The sequence below is a fragment of the Homarus americanus genome, unplaced genomic scaffold, assembly GCF_018991925.1.
Source record: "Homarus americanus isolate GMGI-L3 unplaced genomic scaffold, GMGI_Hamer_2.0 scaffold48220, whole genome shotgun sequence".
NCBI classification, from domain to species: domain Eukaryota; kingdom Metazoa; phylum Arthropoda; class Malacostraca; order Decapoda; family Nephropidae; genus Homarus; species Homarus americanus.
Window position 1 is genome coordinate 3,548,476 of NW_024755060.1, and position 24,249 is coordinate 3,572,724.

The following is a 24,249-nucleotide window of genomic DNA, read 5'->3' on the forward strand; positions in this document are numbered from 1 at the left end:
GTAGATGGGTAAATTCTCAAAAGTTCGTAAATTAACATGTTACCTTAATTAGCATTGTGAGAAGTTTCAAACGTTCGTAAGATCAAGTTTTACCTTAAGTGATGATATAAGAATTCTCAAACGTTCGTAAAGTTCAAAAATTATCCTAAACAATGAAGAGAAAATTATCCAAGGTTAGTACGTTAGATCCCCCCCCCCTCTCCCCTCCCCGAATCCTACCCCAACAGGTGCTTTCTGAACGCATCTAACGAGCTCAGGTAAACCCACAATGACGAAGAGCAGTATGGTGTGGGAATTACGCTGTGACTATACCGGAACGGGACACACACACACACACACACACACACACACACACACACACACACACATTTATTATAATTTAGTTTCAGAGTATTAGTAACTTAAATCGTTTTGACTCGTTAATAAGTAATAGACTATAATTAACAAGAGCATTGGAAACTAACTGGGATGTGTAGAGATGTGGCCAAGGTGTGAGAGTGTGGCCAGGGTATTAAGAGATGGTGTGTGGCCAGGTTATTAAGTGTGGGGTTGTGGCCAAGTTATTAGTGTGGGACAATGGCCAAGCCAATCAAATGTGGTAAAGTAGATGTGGCCAACTAGAGAGAAGTGGCCAACTCGGGACATGTGGCCAAAGGGGTACAATGAGTGGGCCATTAATCCTACCAGCTGGGTCCGGTGAGGAAGGATCATGTGTAGTATTCTTATGGTAATGACACACACACACACACACACACACAGGTGGTTGGGATGACACGGAACGGCACAAGAGAAAGGGAGGAGGAGGAGGAGAAAGGATAAACAAGAAGAATAAACGAGAGAAAGAGAAACGAATGAAGGAAAATAAGCGAGAAGTGTGTAAATATAAAAGAGGGAAGAGGAGGAATAGAAAATAAACAGTGAGTGATGGAAAGAAAATAGAACAGAGAAATAAACCAAGTATAGAATAAACACAGGAATAACGATGGAAGATGAAAAAGACGAAAAATACAGATAAATAAAATAAATCAGAATAATTAAAGAAGACAGAAATAAACAGAAAATGAGAAACAACAGAATAAAATATCGAAGTTAAATTGAATAGAGAAATAAACAGAGGAATGGGAGAAAAATAATTTAAAAAAAAACATGAAAAACAATCAATCACATCTGACTTCAATCACGTAGTTAAATCACTATTTTTAAGCCAATCACACAAATCCCTCGTTTACATAAGATTTCTATAGTTATTTACACCTGTGATTTATTTTAGTGGTTTATTTACAGAAATTCCTCGACATTTTCACCTCCAGATTCACTATTTTTTTTTATTCTGATTAAAATATTGTGTTATTTACATTATTGATTTACGCATGTTGTAAATGTCAATACGTAAGTTGTAAATAAGTTGCAAATGAAAATATATAGTTTTGAATATGCTGTAAGTGTAAATATGGTTTAAAAATGTTGTAAATGACAATATACTAGTTGTAAATATATTGTAAAAGTCAATAGAGTTTTTACATTGGTTATTGAACTGACATGTTTACAGAATTTTCACGACAGCATAATGGTCCCTAAATCACCATCAATAACGCGATCACCTAACTTTTGGACAGATTACAGGATTTCATAGCACAGTGCTGTACCCTTGTGACGAAAGTAACTCAATTCATTACAGAAATTATTATACTGAAGTTGTTACAGGAATTATTATACTGAAGTTGTTACAGGAATTATTATACTAAAGTTGTTACAGAAATTATTATACTGAAGTTGTTACAGGAATTATTATACTGAAGTTGTTACAGGAATTACATAAACAAGACAAACAATAGACCGAAACAGCCAATGATACAAACAATATGGATGACAGACAGACAGACAGCTTGATATATAGACAGATCGATAGACAGACAGACAGATGAGGTCACTATACCGTGTAGGACATAAACGAAAGTGCTAAAACAAACACAAACGCTAAAATAACAACACAAACAAGTAAACAAGGAGGAAAAGTCAAATAAAACAAAACAAAACAACAAAACAGGTGCAAACAACAGGTCAAAAAGAGATGAATTTTCTCCGTCAGTGGGTGAGAGAGAGAGAGAGAGAGAGAGAGAGAGAGAGAGAGAGAGAGTTAAACAAACAAACAGCAAATCCAAAGAGAGAGAGAGTGTGTGTGTGTGTGTGTAGAGGTATGTACGTGTATGCTTATATGAATCTACTGTAGAGATGTGTATGTGCGTGTTTATGTAAATATGTATGTGCGTGAATGTATATCTGTGTGTGTGAGTGTGTACTGTAGAGCTGTGTGAGTGTGTACTGTATGTATGTACGTGTGTGTGTGTGTGTGTGTGTGAGGGGAGCCAGGAGAGCCATCCAGGATATAGAAGATTGACGAAACACCGAGCCAGAGATTAAGAGAAGGAAATAAAGATGGCAGGGAGAGACAGGAGAGGGAGAGACAGAGAGGGAGGGAGAGGGAGCACACAGAGAGGCAGGGAGGGAGAGACAGAGAGGGAGGGAGGGAGGGGAGAGACAGAGAGGGGAGGGAGAGACAGAGAGGAGGGGAGACACAGAGAGGGAGGGAGAGACAGGAGAGGGAGGTGGAGACACAGAGGGAGGGTGACACAGAGAGAGAGGGAGACACAGAGAGAGAGGGAGAGAGAGAGACAGAGAGAGGAGGAGAGGAGAGATGGTAGGTGGAGGGAGACACAGAGAGGCAGGAAGCACACAGAGAGGAAAGGAATATGGAACAGTGTCTAAATGCTAATGGATTATGGGAGGAAGGTGAGAGGGAGGGAAGGAGAAGGGAGGTGAGAGGGGAGGAAAAGGAGAATAGAGGAGGAAAAGGTAAGAGAAGAAGAGGAAGGAAGAGATAGGAATAAAAGAGGGAAGAAGGAAGAAAGAAAAGAAAAAAAAGAGACGTAGTATTTAAAAGGGGGAAAAGACACAAGGCAAATAAATAAAGGGAGAAGGAATGGAAAAAATAAATAAAAAGATAGAAAACAAGGAAGATAAACTGTGGAAAGAAAGAGAGAGAGAGAGGGAGAGGAGAGAGGGAGAGAGAGAGAGAGAGAGAGAGAGACTCAACCTAACCTAACCAGAGAACCTAACCTAACCCTCTTTAAAATTACACCCCATCAATATATCCTTTGGGAGGGGGGGGTGGGGGGGATTGATTTACTCCACCTGCCGTGAAAAGAAGGTATGAATGGGGAGATGGAGAGCGAAGCGTGGAGAAAGGCATCCAGCAATAACAGTCGGGAACAAGGGAAGAGGAGAGAGAAAGATGACCACAATAACAATAACGGAAGATGAATGGCCATCGACGCCCAGATAAAGGCAAGGTGAAAAAAAAACAATAATAAAAAATAGACAATAAAAATAAAAATTAAAATTAAACAATAGTAAAAGTAAACAATAATAAAACTAAACAATAATAGAAGTAAACAATAATAAAAAATAAACAATACAATTAAACAATAATAAAAGTAAACAAAAATACAAATAAATAAAAGCAATCTTGAGACAAATTTAAAGGGGACGATTTTTATTATTATTTGGAGGGTTTGAGTACGATGATCTAACCCCTAGAGTACGATGATCTAACCCCTAGAGTACGATGATCTAACCCCTAGAGTACGATGATCTAACCCCTAGAGTACGATGATCTAACCCCTAGAGTACGATAATCTAACCCTAGAGTACGATGATCTAACCCCCAGAGTAATGATGATCTAACCCCCAGAGTACGATGATCTAACCCCTAGAGTACGATGATCTAACCCCAAGAGTACGATGATCTAACCCCTAGAGTACGATGATCTAACCCCTAGAGTACGATGATCTAACCCCTAGAGTACGATGATTTAACCCCTAAGTACAATAGTCCTAACTTCATTACGATGATCTAACCCCCTAGAGTACGATGATCTAACCCCAAGAGTACGATGATTTAACCCTAGAGAGTGCGATGATCCTAACCTAGAGTACGATGATCTAACCCCAAGAGTACGATGATCTAACCCCTAGAGTACGATGATCTAACCCCTAGAGTACGATGATTTAACCCCTAGAGTACGATGATCTAACCCCTAGAGTACGATGATCTAACCCCTAGAGTACGATGATCTAACCCCTAGAGTACGATGATCTAACCCCTAGAGTACGATGATCTAACCCCAAGAGTACGATGATTTAACTAACCCCCAAGAGTACGATGATTTAACCCCTAGAGTACGATGATCTAACCCCAAGAGTACGACCCCCAAGAGTACGATGATCTAACCCCAAGAGTACGATGATTTAACCCCTAGAGTACGATGATGAGAAACACTAATTTCTTCAACATTGTAACAGATAATTAAATACTTTACTTCTTAACCAATTAGAAAACGTATTTGTCTTAAGGCAATTAACTTGACGTAGAAGTGATCAGGTAATGACTTCAGGTGTGCTTGTCGATTGGGTAATTGGCACTAATTAAACCCTTACCTATGTAATTACCTGTCCAGATACTAAACCTTATTCTTGTCTATCCATTCTATCCCCGTCTATAAAATTACCTTCTATCCAGCCCCTAAAACTATCCCTAAAAAGAAGGGAATTAAGGAAAAAATATGAATTTATTTTAAGGTAAATATATATGAGAAAGAGACGTTAACTTTTGGGGCTTTAAGAGAACATATATCACAGCCTAACCTTAATAACCTTAAACTTACTATGGCAATATACAAGAAACTTTTTCTCCCTCCCTCATGTGGAACTTTCCCCAGTATACCTTCCCTTACCAAATTCTTTCCCTAGATCATGGAATTTTCCCTAGTATAAGACTTTCAACGTTAGATTCTTCCCTAAAAAAAAAAACTTTCCCGTTTATATTCTCCCGGTAAAGAACTTTCCATAGTTTCTTTCCCTAGCAAGTACTTTCCCCGAACAAGGAATTCCACCACTCTCTTTCCCTGCTGTCTTTCCCTACCAAGGACTTTCTCCCCTAGCAGAGACTTTCAGCCGCCCACCTGCTGGGTTATTTAGGGGAAATATTTCTCTCGCGTACGTGTCATAAATATTTTTTCCCCAATTTTGGCGGGGGAGGTCACCCCAGCTCACCACACAGATTAACTTATTTCCCAGCCCCTCTTCCTTTTATTTTCCCTACTTATCTCCCGCTCTATTGTCCCTCTTATTTTCCTCACCATTTTCATCTTTATTTACACTCACGACACAGTTATTTATTTTTTCTATTTGTTTCCCAATTTCTCTTCGTTTAATTCCAGTTCTTTCTTCGTCTTATTCCCCCATCCTCCTCTTCGTCTTATTTCCTCCTTTCCTTGTCTCATTTCACGGCTCTTCTTCCTCTTTAATTCCCCGATTCTCTTTTATTCCCTGGTTCCTCTTATTTTTATTTCCATCATCACCTTCCTCTATACTCCATACTTATCACCCTATCCATCTTCCTTTTATTTCTCAAGTGTTTTATTTTTCCCCCATTTAGTTTCCTCCTCCACGTGTCAGCTGGGTGGGTTACCTGTTCATCAGCAAAGTGGTTCAGGTACTCTCAATAATACGTAATTCACCCAGGTAGACACAAAAGCCAATTAAGTTCACACGTCTTACCTGGCAGTTCCGTGACACCCGTAAGGTCTTGGTATGGTTATGTAGTTTGTGGAGTAAACACGCCCTAATTACCAAGGGCCTCAATTATTAGAATCAGAGTCCCTAAAAAATTAAGGTCCATTACGACTGAGATTCGTTAGAACTGGGGCCCATTAAGATCCTAAATAATTGGGACCCTTTAAATTTGGGATACGTTAAGATCGGGACCTATTAGGACTTGGGCCCATTAGGATTAGGGTTCATTAAGACTCAGCCCCACTCCTAAATGAAACGCTAGATTAGATAAGCTAAGGTCCAGTTAGGTTAAATTAGGGCCTATTAGGACTGTGGCCCATTAGGATTAGGGTTCATTAAGACTCAGCCCCACTCCTAAATGATACGCTAGATCAGATTAGCTAAGGTCCAGTTAGGTTAAATTAGGGCCTATTAGGACTGTGGCCCATTAGGATTAGGGTTCATTAAGACTCAGCCCCACTCCTAAATGATACGCTAGATTATATAAGCTAAGGTCCAGTTAGGTTAAATTAGGGCCTATTAGGACTGGGGCCCATTTAACCAGTCAACGTCACGTATGGGTTGGTCTGGGGAAGGACAACTCCACATTGAAAGGTCTTCCGCCAAAACGTTCAGGACTAAATCGACCAAAACTAACTCGTGCAAGATTAAAAACATCTCGACCAGGAACATTCTCACATACAACCTCTGAAGCAGACATGTCCTTGTGTTGAAACGTCCGGGGTTGAAAGATCCAAGATTGGGGTCGAAACGTTCAAGATCGATACGTTTAAGATCGATACGTTTAAGGTCGATACGTTCAAGATCGATACGTTCAAGATCGAAACGTTCAAGATTGGTACGTTCAAGAATAAAAGGTCCCAAGTTAAAACACCAGGGATCGAAACATCGGGGATTGAAACATCAGTGATCGAAACATCAGGGATCGAAACGCCAGGGATAGAAACGCCAGGGATAGAAACGCCAGGGATAGAAACGCCAGGGATAGAAACGCCAGGGATCGAAACATCAGGGATTGAAACATCGGGGATCGAAACATCGGGGATCGAAACATCGGGGATCGAAACATCAGGGAACGAAACATCAGGGATCGAAACGCCAGGGATTGAAACGCCAGGGATAGAAACATCGGGGATCGAAACATCAGGGATTGAAACATCAGGGAACGAAACATCAGGGATCGAAACATCGGGGATCGAAACATCGGGGATCGAAACATCGGGGATCGAAACATCAGGGATCGAAACATCAGGGATCGAAACATCCACCTCATACATTCCTGGTGGGTGTATGAGAGCCCCGCTTATGCCTCCTCCACCCTCGCGTGCGTCCACAGCTCCACTCCACCTCCAGTTTCCTTAAAAAAGTGGAATCGACTTCGGTAAATTCGCGCCACCGACGTGTAATTACGTAATAAACCATTTCGATTCCACACATTACGTAGCCATCAACCTCCTGCTCTTGTTTTGGTGATTTTCTTTTGTTTTTCCAGTTAGTGTTTACATGTCTTTCTAATGCTCCCGTAAAATGGTTAATCTGATGAGGAATTTCTAATGAAAGCTTTTGTACTATTTTTATATACCTTTGTGGCGGTCGGGAAGTCAATCGTTCGACCGAGGCAGCTGACACCACGCGTGTAGATAGATAGATAGATAGATAGATAGATAGATAGATAGATAGATAGATAGATAAGACTACTTTAAGCGTATTAAAATTAATAAACTATTAATTATTACTATCTTAGCAATAATAATAACAATAATAATGAATAAATAATAATAGCAATAAAAAATACTACTAATATCACTAATAATAATAATAATAATAATAATAATAATAATAATAATAATAATAATATTTCACGAGTTTTATCATCAGCTCTGGCCACGAGAGCACCGAATAAGTTTTAATTTCCCGGTGCTTACGGTGCTGGTCTACTGCCGCGGTGCCCTGGTAGGTGTTGGCAGCGGTGAGGGTGTTATAGCAGGTGTTGGCAGCGGTGTGGGTGTTATAGTAGGTGTTGGCAGCAGTGTGGGTGTTATAGTAGGTGTTGGCAGCAGTGTGGGTGTTATAGCAGGTGTTGGCAGCGGTGAGGGTGTTATAGCAGGTGTTGGCAGCGGTGAGGGTGTTATAGCAGGTGTTGGCAGGACTGTAGGTGTTATAGCAGGTGTTGGCAGCACTGTAGATGTGGAATAGCAGGAGCTGGCAATATTGTAGATGTTACCAGCCCTATTGCTGAAGGTGTGCAGTACAGGTGTGTCAAGACAGGTGTGTACAGCAGTAATAAAGAGATGTGGGCAGATGTGTTGTGATGATGCAGCACAATTGGATTACCTGAAGGAGAGGCAGGCGAGGTAGACACTTAAGACCTGCCTGACGAAGGGGATAACTACCTCACCTAATGGATTTTTATCTTCTAATTGCAGTAGAGGCAATAACACGGCGCTGTGGATACGGATTTCTGGTCATGGTAACACCCAAGGCAGGTTCTTCCATTATATTTGTTGACGCCTGGAGGGTGTTGCTGCTGGCTATCGTGGTGATGGTGTGTGTGGTGTGAGGTGGTGGTGTGTGGTGGTGGTGGTGATGGTGATAGTGGTGATGGTGTGTGGTGGTGGTGATAGTGGTGGTGTGTGGTGGTGGTGGTGGTGGTGGTGATGGTGGTGGTGGTAGTGTGTGGTGGTGTGTGGTGGTGGTGATGGTGGTGGTGGTGTGTGGTGGTGGTGGTGGTGATGGTGGTGTGTGGTGGTGGTGGTGGTGGTAGTGTGTGGTGATGATAATGGTGATGATGATGATAATGGTGATGATGATAGTGGTGGTGGTGATGATGACAGTGGTGGTAATGATGGTGGTGGCGATAATGATGATGACGATGATGATGGTGTTACAGCAAAAATGATAGTAAGAATTAACAATAATATTAAATAACTTATTATTGTACTCTGAACCACCTATCCATTACTGTACTCAGACCCATTACTGTACTCAGACCCATTACTGTACTCAGACCCATTACCGTACTCAGACCCATTACTGTACTCAGACCCATTACTGTACTCAGACCCATTACCGTACTCAGACCCATTACTGTACTCAGACCCATTACTGTACTCAGACCCATTACTGTACTCAGACCCATTACCGTACTCAGACCCATTACCGTACTCAGACCCATTACTGTACTCAGACCCATTACCGTACTCACACCCATTACTGTACTCAGTCCCATTACTGTACTCAGACCCATTACTGTACTCAGACCCATTACTGTACTCAGACCCATTACTGTACTCAGACCCATTACTGTACTCAGACCCATTACTGTACTCACCCATTACCGTACTCAGACCCATTATTACCGTACTCAGACCATTACTGTACTCAGACCCATTACTGTACTCAGACCCATTACTGTACTCAGACCCATTGCAGTACTCAGACCCATTACCTTACTCAGACCCATTACCGTACTCAGACCCATTACTGTACTCAGACCCATTACTGTACTCAGACCCATTACTGTACTCGACCATTACCGTACTCAGCCCATTACTGTACTCAGACCCATTACTGTACTCAGACCCATTACCGTACTCAGACCCATTACTGTACTCAGACCCATTACTGTTACTCAGACCCATTACTGTACTCAGACCCATTACTATTACTCAGACCCATTACTGTACTCAGACCCATTACTACATTACTACTCAGACCCATTACTGTACTCCAGACCCATTACTGTCTCAGACCCATTACTACTCAGACCATTACCGTACTACTGTACTCAGACCCATTACTGTACTCAGACCCATTACTGTACTCAGACCCATTACTGTACTCAGACCCATTACTGTACTCAGACCCATTACTGTACTCAGACCCATTACTGTACTCAAACCCATTACTGTACTCAGACCCATTACTGTACTCAGACCCATTACCGTACTCAGACCCATTACTGTACTCAGAGACTCCTATTCACTACACATGGTTTCTGTATCTTACGTTATCACCCAATTTACCCAGGTATTTCATAATTAAAACCTTGACCTAAAACCTAATTAAACCAACACCTGTAGGACAATTTACCTGTTGTTTACATGAGGTAATTTCTCTCCTCAATGCAGTTCATTTATAAACCCAGAAGTCAAGGTTTACCCCCATAAGTTAATGTGTTTTATGTGGTTTATGTTGAGGTAAAGTTAAACCAATAACCTGACTCTCTTAGGGTTTAGTTTTATATTATGTGGTAGTGTGAAAGAAGAGCTTAAAACCACATACATACATACATACACATGGATCAAATAATCACATACATACATACACACAGACAGACAACACACACACACAAAGCACACACACATACACACTCACACATACATGCACAATCACACAAAACACACACATACACAGACACACACACTATGCGAAGTCAATAACCTTTTTTGTCTTCTGAGTAAAGTTTACAGTGGCACGACCGTTTGACTGCCCCCCCACACACACACACACACGACAACAATAACCCCCTTTGCGCTCTGAATGAAGTTAAGAACACGCTTGTAAACGGCACGCTTGTCTACCCTAAACGGTGGTGCCTGATAGTGGACAGAGGAAGGCAGGTGAAGGCCAAACTTTTATATATATATACACACACACACCGACGACACTCTCCTCCCACACATCGACCTCCCCCCACACACACACACACACACCGACGACCTCTCCTCCCACACACACACACACACATCGACCTCCCCCCACACACACACACCGACGACACTCTCCTCCCACACACACACACATCGACCCCCACCCCCACATATCGATCCTCCCCCCCACACACACCGACGACCTCTCCTCCCACACACACACACACACCGACGACACTCTCCTCCCACACATACACACATCGACCCCCACCACCACATATCGATCCTCCCCCACACACACACACACACACCGACCCCCCCACTCCCCACCCCCACATATCGATCCTCCCCCACACACACACGAAGCGAAATCAATAGCCCCTTCACCCTCTAGATAAAGGTGTACAAGTACTCACTTGTAGACGGAGCGCTTGTCGGCCTCGAACTGCGCCTGGTCGTGGTAGCTGTGGTGGTCTGGAGGGAGAGGTTGGCCAGACAGACACTGATCGTGGGTGGGCTGGGCGGGGGCGTGGGCGGGAGGCACAACGGGTTGGGGCGTGGGGGCAGTGGCACCCCCCACGGCGGCGGCTCCGGCTGAGGGAGGGCCCCCACCACCGCCACCCTGCTCTGGGTACCCGGCTGTCATCATGATGGCGACACACACAACGTCACGCCCCTCCGGCCTGCAACAACAACAACAACACGCGTCTAGTAAACCTAAAATATACCTTAAACTTAAAATTAACCTTAAATCATACTTTTAAGTTTTCTATGAATAATGCCTTAAATTTAACCAAGATTACCTAAAATTCTACCTACGATATACTTTAATTAGAACTAAAATATACCTAAAACTGTTTAAACATATTCTTTAAGTTATTCCTAAACTACCCTTAAAATTGAACCAAAAATATACCTTAAAATATAAGAGATTAAATTATATTACCTTGAGTATAATTAAAGTTTAGGGGTAAGTAATTATCTCCCCTGTATACCTAAAATATACCTTAAAATACACCTAAAACAAAAAAGTCGTCTTGAAATTAAACCATAAAGTATATACTGTATTCCATACCTAAATCACAACACGTTATACTGAAATTACACAAAGTATATTTTAGGATCCCTTAAAAATAACCCCCCCCCCTTTAACTCTACCCCCTACCCTTAAAACCACGTAGGGGTCATAACCACCTCACATACCTAGTTTCATGAAGGTCAGGTCAAAGTTCACCGAGTATTAGGTCAACAAAAGCAGACGGACAGAGATGCTTTAAACTCGTCCCTGGGTACCAAGTTGAAATTGAAAGTTTGTGTTATTCTGTCACATAAATGTTTACTTTAGGTAAATAGAGGTCAATGTTTAGTCGCCAACAGAGACAACACAATCACCAATGTTGGCGGCAATTAATTGTCCTCAATGTTCAGACAACACAAACATTGGTTGGTTAAGTAGAATGTTTAAATTATGGCCAACATGAAGTAATATTTATATTAAGAATTACCCTCAATGTTTACACAATATCAAGCAGAACACAGCACATACTGTTCACTCCATTAAACACTCAGGGATAACATTAACATTCACATACAAATACTCACAATAAATGTTTAAGGAACATAAGTTAACATTATCAAACCTCAACACTTACAAATTAAGAGATAAACATCACTAACAATCACCTCACTTAACTACAACCACTTTTCAAACATCAATAAACACATTTAGCGCCGTTTACACCTCACAATTACAATGAATGTTTAAACAGCAATAAGAGACAATAAACACCATTTGATCCAATATTTAAACACAAATGTTGGCATCATTAAACGACATTCATCTTTGCTAATGACAGTAAACACAATTAGTGATGTTATAAAGTTAATTACCTCCACTGTTCTTTTTTTTTTACCATATAAAACATATTATTTAATTCTGGTATTTAATTACACTCACTTATTCTAACATGGGGTAAAAATAATTAGTGTATGTTATAAATTACCTCATTAGCCTCAAAGATACCCAACTAAATTAACCTAATTACCTGACCGTCCACATACCTTAATTACCTGACCGTCCACATACCTTAATTACCTGACCGTCCACATACCTTAATTACCTGACCGTCCACATACCTTAATTACCTGACCGTCCACGTACCTTAATTACCTGACCGTCCACATACCTTAATTACCTGACCGTCCACATACCATAATTACCTGACCGTCCACATACCTTAATTACCTGACCGTCCACATACCTTAATTACCTGACCGTCCACATACCTTAATTACCTGACCGCCCTCATACCTAACTAAATTAACCCAATCAAGTCCTAATGAGCCTCAATCTTAATGGTTAGGTTAGGTTCTGGCTCTATTAGGACCGGGACCCATAAAGACTCGAGCCCATGTCACCTGCAACTAGCTAATTAGACTCAGCCAGTCTTCATAATGCTTGGCTCAGGTAGCGGCTCGGCTCAATAACTTGCAATATTTGCTTACATTTACATTCACTATTTAAAAAAAAAATTACAATTATATTCGCTATTTTACTATTTTTTTACAATCAGATTCACTATTTTACAACTTTTTTACAATTATATTCACTATTTTACAACTTTTTTACAACTAGATTCACTATTTTACTAATTATTTACAGTGCCATATATGGTGAAACTGTTCCTACCCAATTACTGAGAAGTTGGAGGAGAGAGAGAGAGAGAGAGGTAAAAACCAGACAAAACTAAAAAAAATAAATAAACAAAAATAAATAAATAAAAAAAGTAAAAAAAGAAAGTAAAGAAAAATAAAGAGAATGAATAACAGTGTTTCATTAGAGTTTGTTATGGTATTAAGGCTATTGAATTTACTGAAGAAATTTCGGTCTTTTTAGGTCTCTCTCTCTGATCCAGCGGTAAAGTGAGGAAACAGTACTGTGATAATCCACCCGTTGTTATCCACTTTATCCACTAGTGATCCACATCCACCATCACTTTCATCTACAACTATTGGTGCTACATTTAAATTGCTGCCATTGCCCACCACAACTACCACCATCACTATAGGTACACCACAACTACCACCATCACTATAGGTACACCACAACTACCACCATCACTATAGGTACACCACAACTACCACCATCACTATAGGTACACCACAACTACCACCATCACTATAGGTACACCACAACTACCACCATCACTATAGGTACACCACAACTACCACCATCACTATAGGTACACCACAACTACCACCATCACTATAGGTACACCACAACTACCACCATCACTATAGGTACACCACAACTACCACCATCACTATAGGTACACCACAACTACCACTATCACTATAGGTACACCACAACTACCACCATCACTATAGGTACACCACAACTACCACCATCACTATAGGTACACCACAACTACCACCATCCTACCACTATCGGTCCACTAACACCGCCATCGGTCCTGCAAAAACATCACCAACACCGGTTCAGCACCATCACCAACGGTCCACCATCATCGGTCCAGCACCAGCATCGCCACCGGTCCAACATGAACGTCACCAACACCGGTTCAGCACCATCACCACCGGTCCACCATCATCGGTCCAGCACCAACATCACCACCACCGGTACAGCCTCACCAGTACCATCGGTTCAGCACCAGCACCACCGGTCCAGCATCCCCGTCGGTCCAGCACCAGGAGCGAGCGGTCCAGAGCGAGCACAACACACCAGGCTGGCCCGGCTCGCCCCCCTCCCCGTAATGGGCTCGTAACTTGTCTAAATTAAAGCCCAAACTGTTGGGCCAACATTCAAACACTAATGCCGCTCATACAGCATCATCTGAGGTCTTCCCTCCCTCCTGGCCTCTCACACCTACCTCTCCTACCTCCTCACACACTTAACATACACTCACACTCACTCGTCTTCCTCACGCTAAAATTTAATCGAAGTTGTCTCTGTAATCTCTCAAATTTTACGAGGTCTCTCAATCTTCATCCCCCGTGCCTGTGTGTGTGTGTGTCTCTCCCTCCCTCTCTCTGTTCCCTCCCCATCTGTCTGTGTGCTCTCAGGATTGGTTGTGCAGTGAGACAGATTGGTTTACTTACCATCTCTCATTTTCTCTCTCATCTATCACTCTGTGTCCTTCTCAACACTTCTTGTCCTCCTCCCCTCCCCTCCCTCTCTCTCCCCCTCCCACTCTCTCTCTCCTGTCCTTGTCAACCCTCTCTCTCTCTCTCTCTCCCTCCTCCTCTCTCCTACCACCCTCCTCTCTCTCTTCTTCCTCCAACCTCCTCCTATTCTCCCCTCTCTCCTCTACCCCCCCGTCTGGAGCAGAAAGCAAGGGGGTCTTGGTACCAGACTAGGCATCTTATATACAATAGATTTCACCAGTTAACCCGCAGGACAAGGGAGGGGAGGGGCAGAAGGGGGGGAGGGAGAGGGGGCGAGGGAAGAGGGAGGAGAAGAAGGCAGGGGAGAACAGGGGAGCCAAGTGATACCATCTGATGCAAAGTTCCTCTACGGCAACGACACAGAGGCAACAACAACAACAACAATACGTAGATACAAGTAATAACACAACAATCACCAACCATCATTACTACCACGATCACCAACCACCATTACTACCACGATCACCAACCACCATTACTACCACGATCACCAACCACAATTATTACAGCAATCACCAACCACCATTACTCACAATTACCAACCACCATTATTACCGCAATCACCAACCACCATTACTACACAATTACCAACCACCATTATTACCGCAATCACCAACCACCATTACTACTACAACCACCAACCACCATTACTACCACAATCACCAACCACCATTAATACCACAATCACCATGAACAAATAAAATAACAAGGAGACAATGCATTAAAATAACCCGAAAAAACATTACATAAAAAATCACACAATATAAATAAAATCCCATCAAGCAGGTTTTGGGTTGAGATTTTACACCTTTTAGTTACTTTGGGATTTTACACCTATTAGTGGCTTTGGTATTAATTAAGCAGCCACGGGTAATAAAAATAATTAAGCAGCCAGAGTAGTAAAATAATTAAGCAGCACAGGTAATAAAAATAATTAAACGTACAGGTAATAAAAATAATTAAGCTTGTACAGGTAATAAAAAATAATTAAGCTTGGCCACAGGTAATAAAAAATAATTAAGCAGCCACAGGTAATAAAAAATTAAAAGCTTAATACAGGTAATAAAAAATAATTAAAGCAGCCAATAATAAAATAATTAAGCTGCACAGGTAATAAAAATAATTAAGCTTGGCCACAGGTAATAAAAATAATTAATCTTGGCCATAGGTAATAAAACTACCTTTGAAGTGATTAATTAATATTAATGAAGGTCGTTAATTATACTTATATCGATGTCATTTTTTAAAGATTTTAATTGGTGTCACTTTAGATCGTTTGTGGTCGTAAGTAACAGGGGTCGTTTTAAGTAGTGGGGAATTTTGGTCGTTTTTGTGTTAAATCACATAACGACCTTACTTCACAGGGTCGTTTTATTCAATAATAAATCACAATAACATAACGACTCACATCAAGAGGTCGTTTTAGTTTGCAATAAATCACAATAGCATAACGACCCACACATCAAGAGGTCGTTTTAGTCGATAATAAACCACAATAACATAACGACCCACACTGCAAGAGGTCGTTTTCATCAATAAACCAAGTCGTCAATTTGAAGGAGCCGTTCACCAAATGAAAAAAAACACAAACAAAACCATCTCTTAAAAACCATTAAAACACATTATAAAACTGCCACATAAACCCGGAAACACACACACACACACACACACACACACACACACACACACACACCGTCATTCAAAACCTTGCAAACCGACCTCAAACCCAATCCTGCACCACATTGCACATTCACCAGTAATAATAATTTGCAACAGGCCTGGACAGGTGGGTAGGAGGAGTAGGTGGGGTGGGGTATGGTGGGGTGGGGGTGGGAGTGAGTGGGGTGGGAGTGAGGTGTAGGAGGTTAGGTTAGGTAGGGAGGTGGTAGGGAGGTGGGGGTGAATCAAACTCCTATACTACAGACAGGTTTATTAATTCGTTGATATATCCCAGGATAAGTGATGGATTGGAGGCCATTTGTCTGGAATTATGATGATTTATTGGCCAGTTCATAATTGTAGGTTGTGTTGCCGCCAATGACAATGAGGGCAGCGAATAGTCACATACATACAGGCACGCTCTCCTCCAACACGGCTAACTGGACATATGGAGGGAGGAGGGAGGGGGGAGGGGGAGGGGAGGGAGGAAGGGGAGGAGGAGGGAGGAGGCACCACCAGATGTACGAACATTAAAAAAAAAAAAGACAAAGCGGACGGACGAACTGAACACATAAACCCGTGAAACTGAACACATAAACCACCTGAAACTGAAGACATAAACCCGTGAAACTGAACACATAAACCCGTGAAACTGAACACATAAACCCGTGAAACTGAACACATAAACCCGTGAAACTGAACACATAAACCCGTGAAACTGAACATATAAACCCGTGAAACTGAACACATAAACCCGTGAAACTGAACACATAAACCCGTGAAACTGAACACATAAACCCGTGAAACTGAACACATAAACCCGTGAAACTGAACACAAACATTACAGTTATCATTAAGTATAGAGTTACCGACTACATTAAACCATCCATAAACACTAGATCCCCCAGGCGTGAAAAACATCCATTAGTCAGGTAAGAAAAGGCGGGATTTTAGGGCGAGGAAACGTAGCGTAAAATGACGAGGAATTAAATAAATTAAAATAATGAAAATAAACAAACACAACGATATAATCTACACACACACACACAGGGTTCCAATTGGTCACAGAGTCCTTACTAACCCCAACCTAACTTGACCATTAGGACTGAGGTCAGGTCAGGTCAGGTCAGGTCAGGTTAGTATAGAAAATATTAAAAATGGGGTTTGTTTGATAGTTTTTCTATAATGTGAGATTGCGAATGTGAATGACGTGTGGGAATGAATGACGTGTGGGAATGAATGACGTGGGAATGAATGACGTGGGAATGAATGACGTGTGGGAATGAATGACGTGGGAATGAATGACGTGGGAATGAATGACGTTGGAATGAATGACGTGGGAATAAATGACGTGGCAATGAATGACTGGAATGAATGACATGGGAGAATGAATGACTTACGAATGAATAACCTGGGAATCAGAGAAATACAAATAACTACAGAAATCCTACAAAAAAACGTAACTAAGAATATTCGCACAAACAAAGACAAATTGCTGTAATGATCTGTATATGTGACGCATACAGGTAATGAGGGGGTTAATATTCTTCATCTACTACTGTCAGTCTCTCACACGGACCAATACAAGGAAGTTTGGGTAGTTAGTTACTTAAGAAATTTACTTAAAATCTAACCACATTTGACAAGACTAATTTTGCACCGTTTGTTTAATTATGTTTGTGTAAATAAATAAATGGTTTAAATACATTACAAAATATTATACATATGAACAAGTTACAATAAAAAAACCCAGAAAAACGACATAAAACCTCAATAAACAAAAGTTAAACCAACATAAACCCCATAACACGTCATTTGTTATATAAAACCCATTAAACATAATAATACCAGATGTTTTTGAGCAGGTATTAAACACAAATAATTCACATATAACAAACACCAACACATTAAAGACAGCTGATTTAAAGGTAAAAATGTAAACAATAAAGTAATCTACGACGTAAAATCCAGCGAGGAGAGGCTTGTTTATAGTGGGTTATATATTACAAATAGTGGATATCGCGTTGCATAATAAATTGTGCTGGCAGTGAGGGTAGTATCTGCCTTCCCTGGCTGAACCTCTCTCTCTCTCTCTCTCTCTCTCTCTCTCTCTATGCTCTATACATACACATATATACATACACACATGCACTCCACATACACACATACATTCCAAACATACATACATGCATTCCGAACGCACACACTCAGACATACACACAAACTAATGTAAATTCATCTTAAAACCTCACTATACCCTGTCACTATACTCTTCATATCTATTGTTATTATGGCACTGTAACTTATTATCATCATCGTCATCAGTGTCATCATTATCATTACGTATAATGATCGTTTAGTTTATTTACAGCAATATGTTTACGATTAACCCTTTGAGTACGATGGTTTAACCCTTTGAGTATGATGGTTTAACCCTTTGAGTACGATGGTTTAACCCTTTGGTATGATGGTTTATCTGGTACGATGGTTTAACCCTTTGAGTACGATGGTTTAACCCTTTGAGTATGATGGTTTAACCCTTTGAGTATGATGGTTTAACCCTTGGTGCGATGGTTTAACCCTTTGAGTATGATGGTTTAACCCTTTGGTATGATGGTTTAACCCTTGAGTATGATGGTTTAACCCTTGAGTGCGATGGTTTAACCCTTTGAGTATGATGGTTTAACCCTTTGGTACGATGGTTTAACCCTTGGTACGATGGTTTAACCCCTTGGTACGATGGTTTAACCCCTTGAGTACGATGGTTTAACCCTTTGAGCACGATGGTTTAAACCCTTGATTACGATGGTTTAACCCCTTAAGTATGATGGTTTAACCCTTTGAGTACGATGGTTTAACCCCTTAAGTACAATGGTTTAACCCTTTGAGTACGATGGTTTATCCTTAAGTACAACGACATCATACTAATGGAAATTGTTCATCGTATTCAAAGGGTTAAACCATTGTACTGAAAGGGTTAAATCATCGTACTCAAAGGGTTAAAAAATCGTACTCAAGGGTTAAAGAATTATACTACAGTTAAATCATAAAAATAAAAGGATTAACAAAATTGAATCATGTCCACAAATCTTAAAAATAGTACAGTACTCTAACTTAACTATGATAGTGTACTGTACTCGGGGAATCGATGTACTCCAGAATGAACACTGTGACTCCTGTTGTCTCGGTAGGGTTATCAAAATCCTTCGTCAGTTGTGTCATATTTTATCAACATATTGTATAGATTATTGAGTGACCCAATATATATATAGATGCCATAACTTCTACGTGAGGATAATGTCATATAGATGGCGCCTCGATCTTATTGTTATTTATTGTAATGTAATTAAATTCCTTTATAATCATCTCGACTAAATTACATTGACTTTCAGATCGTTTAACTCACACACTCACACACACACACTCACCTCACACCTCCACACACACACACACTCTCACACACACACACACACACACACACACGCGCGCGTTAGTCTTCACAGCTTGTGGGACAGGTGTTGCGTGGGTGTTTATTTCCCATTACCTAATCTTTTCATCTTCTCCTCTATTTGTTCTCTCTCTCTCTCTCCTCCCCATTTATTGTTGTCACTTGTCACAGTTTTCCCTTGTTATTGAAGAGGAGGAGAGGGAGAAGGTGACGTGGTGAAGAAAGTAAAGGGGTGGGTGGGTGTGTGTGTGTGTGTAGATGGAGATGGAAGTGTGTGTGGGTGGGTGTGTGTGTGTGTGTGTGTGTGTGCGTGTGTGTGTGTGTGTGTGTGGGTGTGTGTGTGTGTGTGTGTGTGTGGGTGGGTGGGTGTGTGTGTGGTGTGTGTGTGTGTGGTGGTGTGTGTGTGTGTGTGTGTGTGTGTGTGTGTGTGTGGGTGCGTGTGTGTGTGTGTGTGTGTGCGCGTGCAATAAGACCCCAACGACTCTAAATTCACAATATCCTGTAAAAAAAAGATGCAATTTAGGGCGTAGAACTCTCTTCAATACGTATAAGGAACGAAACGACACTATCTATCTGTTTGTCTGTCTGTCTCTGTCTATCTATCGATCTGTGTGTGTATGTATGTATGTATGTATGTATGTATGTATGTATGTATGTATCAAAATCCAACGATAATTGAGTAAATGTAATAATTGGATTTTCTATTTACTGGCAAATTAAATAAACTTCTAGTAAACGGAAGACTCGAGCAGACTTAAATAGAAACGAATTATAATGAAACTGAAGAAAATACGAATAATAATGTAACTGAAATAGTAACGAATAATGATTAAATAGATACGATTAATAATGAAGCAAATATATATTACTAAATGGCTTAATTATGTCATTTGGATTGTTTATGCATAAAATCCCAAAATAAATGAGATAATCTTGTAGAAACTCTCTTATCATTATTTAAACACATTAACTGCCTATTCGATCCTGTATCTCTAAGCAATAAACCAAATCAAACTATAAACGCGAAAACCTTACAATCCAATCCTGTATCTATGAGTAAATAAACAAAATCAGACTATAAACGCGAGAACCTTACAATCCAATCCTGTATCTATGAGTAATAAACAAAATCAAACTATAAACGCGAAAACCTTACAATCCAATCCTGTATCTATGAGTAATAAACAAAATCAAACTATAAACGCGAAACCTTACAATCCAATCCTGTATCTATGAGTAAATAAACAAAATCAGACTATAAACCAAATAATCCAATCATGACTATGAGAAATAAACAAACTCAAACTATAAACGAGAGAGCCTTACAATCCAACCTAAGAGTAAAAAAACCAACAATCTGACATAAATAAACAAAATCAAACTATAAACGCGAGAACCTTACAATCCAACCCTGTATCTACGAGTAAATAAACACGAAAACCTTACAATCCAATCCTGTACCTAGGAGTAAATAAACAAAATCAAACTATAAACGCGAGAACCTTACAATTCGATCCTGTATCTAAGAGCAAATAAACAGGAGAATCTAGCAGACATAAACGTATAAAAGCGAGGAATAAGAAGCGGAGTCTTGACACGTATGATGAGGCTCGACCCCGCGCAAATATTACCGCCGAATCCAACTCTTCTCTCCTCTCTATTGGTCCCTGGGGAACTGCACTTGCGCCCTTTCTTGGTGAATCCTCGACTTTTATTTTGTTTCTCAGTTATTCCCCACCGTTCTTTTGTTTCTACCTACTGGTATTTCTTTGTTTTTTTCATATGGTATTTTGAAACAACTTATTATCACTTTTAAATTGTTGTTGGTGTGTTTCTGGCGTAAATATACAGTATTTTTCGTTTTTTCGACCGGTACCGCTGGCCATAACATTATTTCCGTACTCAGACACCCAGACACGAAGTGGTATAGATTGACAAAAACTATGACCATCAGGCGCGCGAGTTCGACCCTTATACAGCCGGGGAATAAGGGTGATAATGGCCCTCTTCCGGTGGCATAGTGGTGACGAAAACAGTGTAATATTTATGGTATTGGTCGAGTTGCCGATCAGTATTTGGGGAAAACTTTTTGTGTTTGTTCCTCTCCCCAGTTAAATTGAACACATTCTGGGACCTGTGAACGCTGGTATTTTGTTCATTTGCCAGTCTGGGTAACCCTAATTAATGTAATCGTTGGAACAATTACACAGCCTCACGCATGAAATATTGAATACAGTTTTCCCCCAGCGAGAATCAACACGATTGTAGAGTGGCTGGAATCCCCTCTCTCTCTCTCCCACCCACCATTTCTCCTTCCTCCCTTGTTCTCTGCTCCTCCCTCCCCACCCTCTTACCCTCCCTCGTTCTCTGCCTCCTCTCCTCCTCCTCTCACCCTCAACCAAAAGCTACACAGAGGCCAGCAGCCGACTGACACACTTCACCTATACAAGTGTCCTTAAGTGTTAGGCCTTAAGACGGAAAATAATAAGAAAAGTAAAAAAAAAATAAAAAAAAATAAAATAATAATAATAATAATAATAATAATAATAATAATAATAATAAAAAGTCCCCCTAAATGATGACTGAAGGAACAATTGGAGGCCTGCTAAGGTATTATCCGAACCCAACCAACCTAACCAAAACCAAACCAAACCAAACAAACCTAACCATACAAACATAACCATAAACAAACCTAACCATAAGAAACCTAACCTAACTAACCAAACCTAACCACATTCACGATCTTAGTTTGACACTAAGGTCTGGGAGTCAGTATTTTTCTATATCATTCTACATCACAGGAGCAAAAAACACACACAGGTGGTACACACACACACACACACACACACACACACACACACACACGTCGTAGACATATTCCAAGTATAAAGTTTTCCCAAAATTATCATATTAGGGTCAGCGACTTTACAGAAAACGGCACCTTTTTGATATTCCTTTAAACGATCACCAGTGAGAGGGGAGAGAGGAGGGAGGGAGGGGGAGGTGTAGGAGTGAGAGAAGGGAGAGAGAGAGAGAGAGAGAGAGAGAGAGAGAGGGAGGAAGGAGAGAGGGGGGGAAGAGAAAAAAGAGGAGGAGAGAGAAAGGAAAGAGAGAGAGAGAGGTGTGTGAATAAAGAAAACTCAAAAAGAAAAAGAAATAAATCGAAAAAAATTATGATAAAGAACAAAAACACACTAACGAAAATCCATGACATACAGACAGACATTTAACACTAAAACACAAATTTAAAATAAACTAACAAAACTCTTAGTAGTGTTATGAAAGCGAATTAAATCCCGTTTAAGATAACACTGATAATTGACTAGAGATCCCAAGTTATCACCACAATAACTTGAACTGTTTAAAAATGTTTAATATCGTAAAATTATCGTATGGACAACTAAGTCATTATTGTAACACAGAAGATAATTAGGCTGATCAGGTAGGAGTAATTAGTATACAAGACGATACCTCATTATGATAACTTTTATTTTACGATATTTAAATTAATATTACGTTACGAGATAAATTTTAACATTTAAGAAAATTAAAATGAATATTAAGTTTCGCTAAATTGTTTAACATCATGTTTTAATTTAAATGCAGGTAGTGGTGGTTATGGGATGCAGGTAGTGGTGGTGGTGCAGGTAGTGGTGGTGGTTGAGGATGCAGGTAGTGGTGGTGGTTGAGGATGCAGGTTGTGGTGGTTGAGGAGGCAGGTAGTTGTGGTTGATGCATGTAATAGTGGTGGTTGAGGATGCAGGAAGTGGTGGTGGTTAAGGATGCAGGTAGTTGTGGTTGATGCAGGTATTTGTGTTTGGTGATGCAGGTAGTGGTGGTTGAGGCAGGTAGGTGGTGGTTGAGGATGCAGGTAGTTGTGGTGGTTGAGGATGCAGGTAGTTGTGGTTGATGCATGTAATAGTGGTTAAGGATGGAATGGTGGTGGCTAAGGATGCAGGTAGTTGTGGTGGTTGAGGATGCAGGTAGTGGTGGTGGTTAGGATGCAGGTAGTTGTGGTTGATGCATGTAATAGTGGTGGTTAGGATGCAGGAAGTGGTGGTGGTTGATGGCGTAGTTGTGGTGGTTGAGGATGCATGGTGGTGGTTGGCGATGAAGGTAGTTGTGGTTGATGCATGTAATAGTGTGGGTTAGGATGGAATGGTGGTGGTGGTTACGACGGTAGTTGTGGTGGTTGAGGATGGTAGTGGTGGTGGTTAGGATGCAGGTAGTTGTGGTGGTTGAGGATGCAGGTTGTGGTTGATGCATGTAATAGTGGTGGTTGAGATGCAGGAAGTGGTGGTGGTTAGGCGATGGTAGTTGTGGTTTATGATGCAGGTAGTGGTGGTGGTTAGGATGCAGGTGAGTTGTGGTGGTTGAGGATGGAAGTGGTGGTGGTTAGCAGGTAGTTGTGGTTGATGCAGGTATTTGTGTTTGGTGATGCAGGTAGTGGTGGTGGTTGAGGATGCAGTAGTTGTGGTTGATGCATGTAATAGTGGTGGTTATGAGGAAGTTGTGGTTGGCAGGTAGGTTGAGGCAGGTAGTGGTGGTAGTTGAGGATGCAGGTAGTTGTGGTTGATGCAGGTAGTGGTTGAGGGTGCAGGTAGTGGTGGTGGTTGAGGATGCAGGTGTTGTGGTTGGTGCAGGTAGTGGTGGAGGGTGCAGGTAGTGGTG

General features: G+C 40.9%; 1 protein-coding gene across 3 annotated transcripts in view; it reads right to left on the reverse strand.

Moving 5' to 3' along the window:
- LOC121856295 (homeobox protein PKNOX2-like) overlaps positions 1 to 10,968 on the reverse strand; it is a 172,305-nt gene extending 161,337 nt beyond the window's left edge. For all 3 annotated transcript variants that reach the window (XM_042351747.1, XM_042351746.1, XM_042351749.1), the window contains exon 1: positions 10,703 to 10,968. In XM_042351747.1, the coding sequence (XP_042207681.1) occupies positions 10,703 to 10,935 (233 nt within the window). In that variant the 5' untranslated portion in view covers positions 10,936 to 10,968. The remainder of the gene's footprint in view (positions 1 to 10,702) is intronic.
- Between the last annotated feature and the right edge of the window lie 13,281 nt (positions 10,969 to 24,249).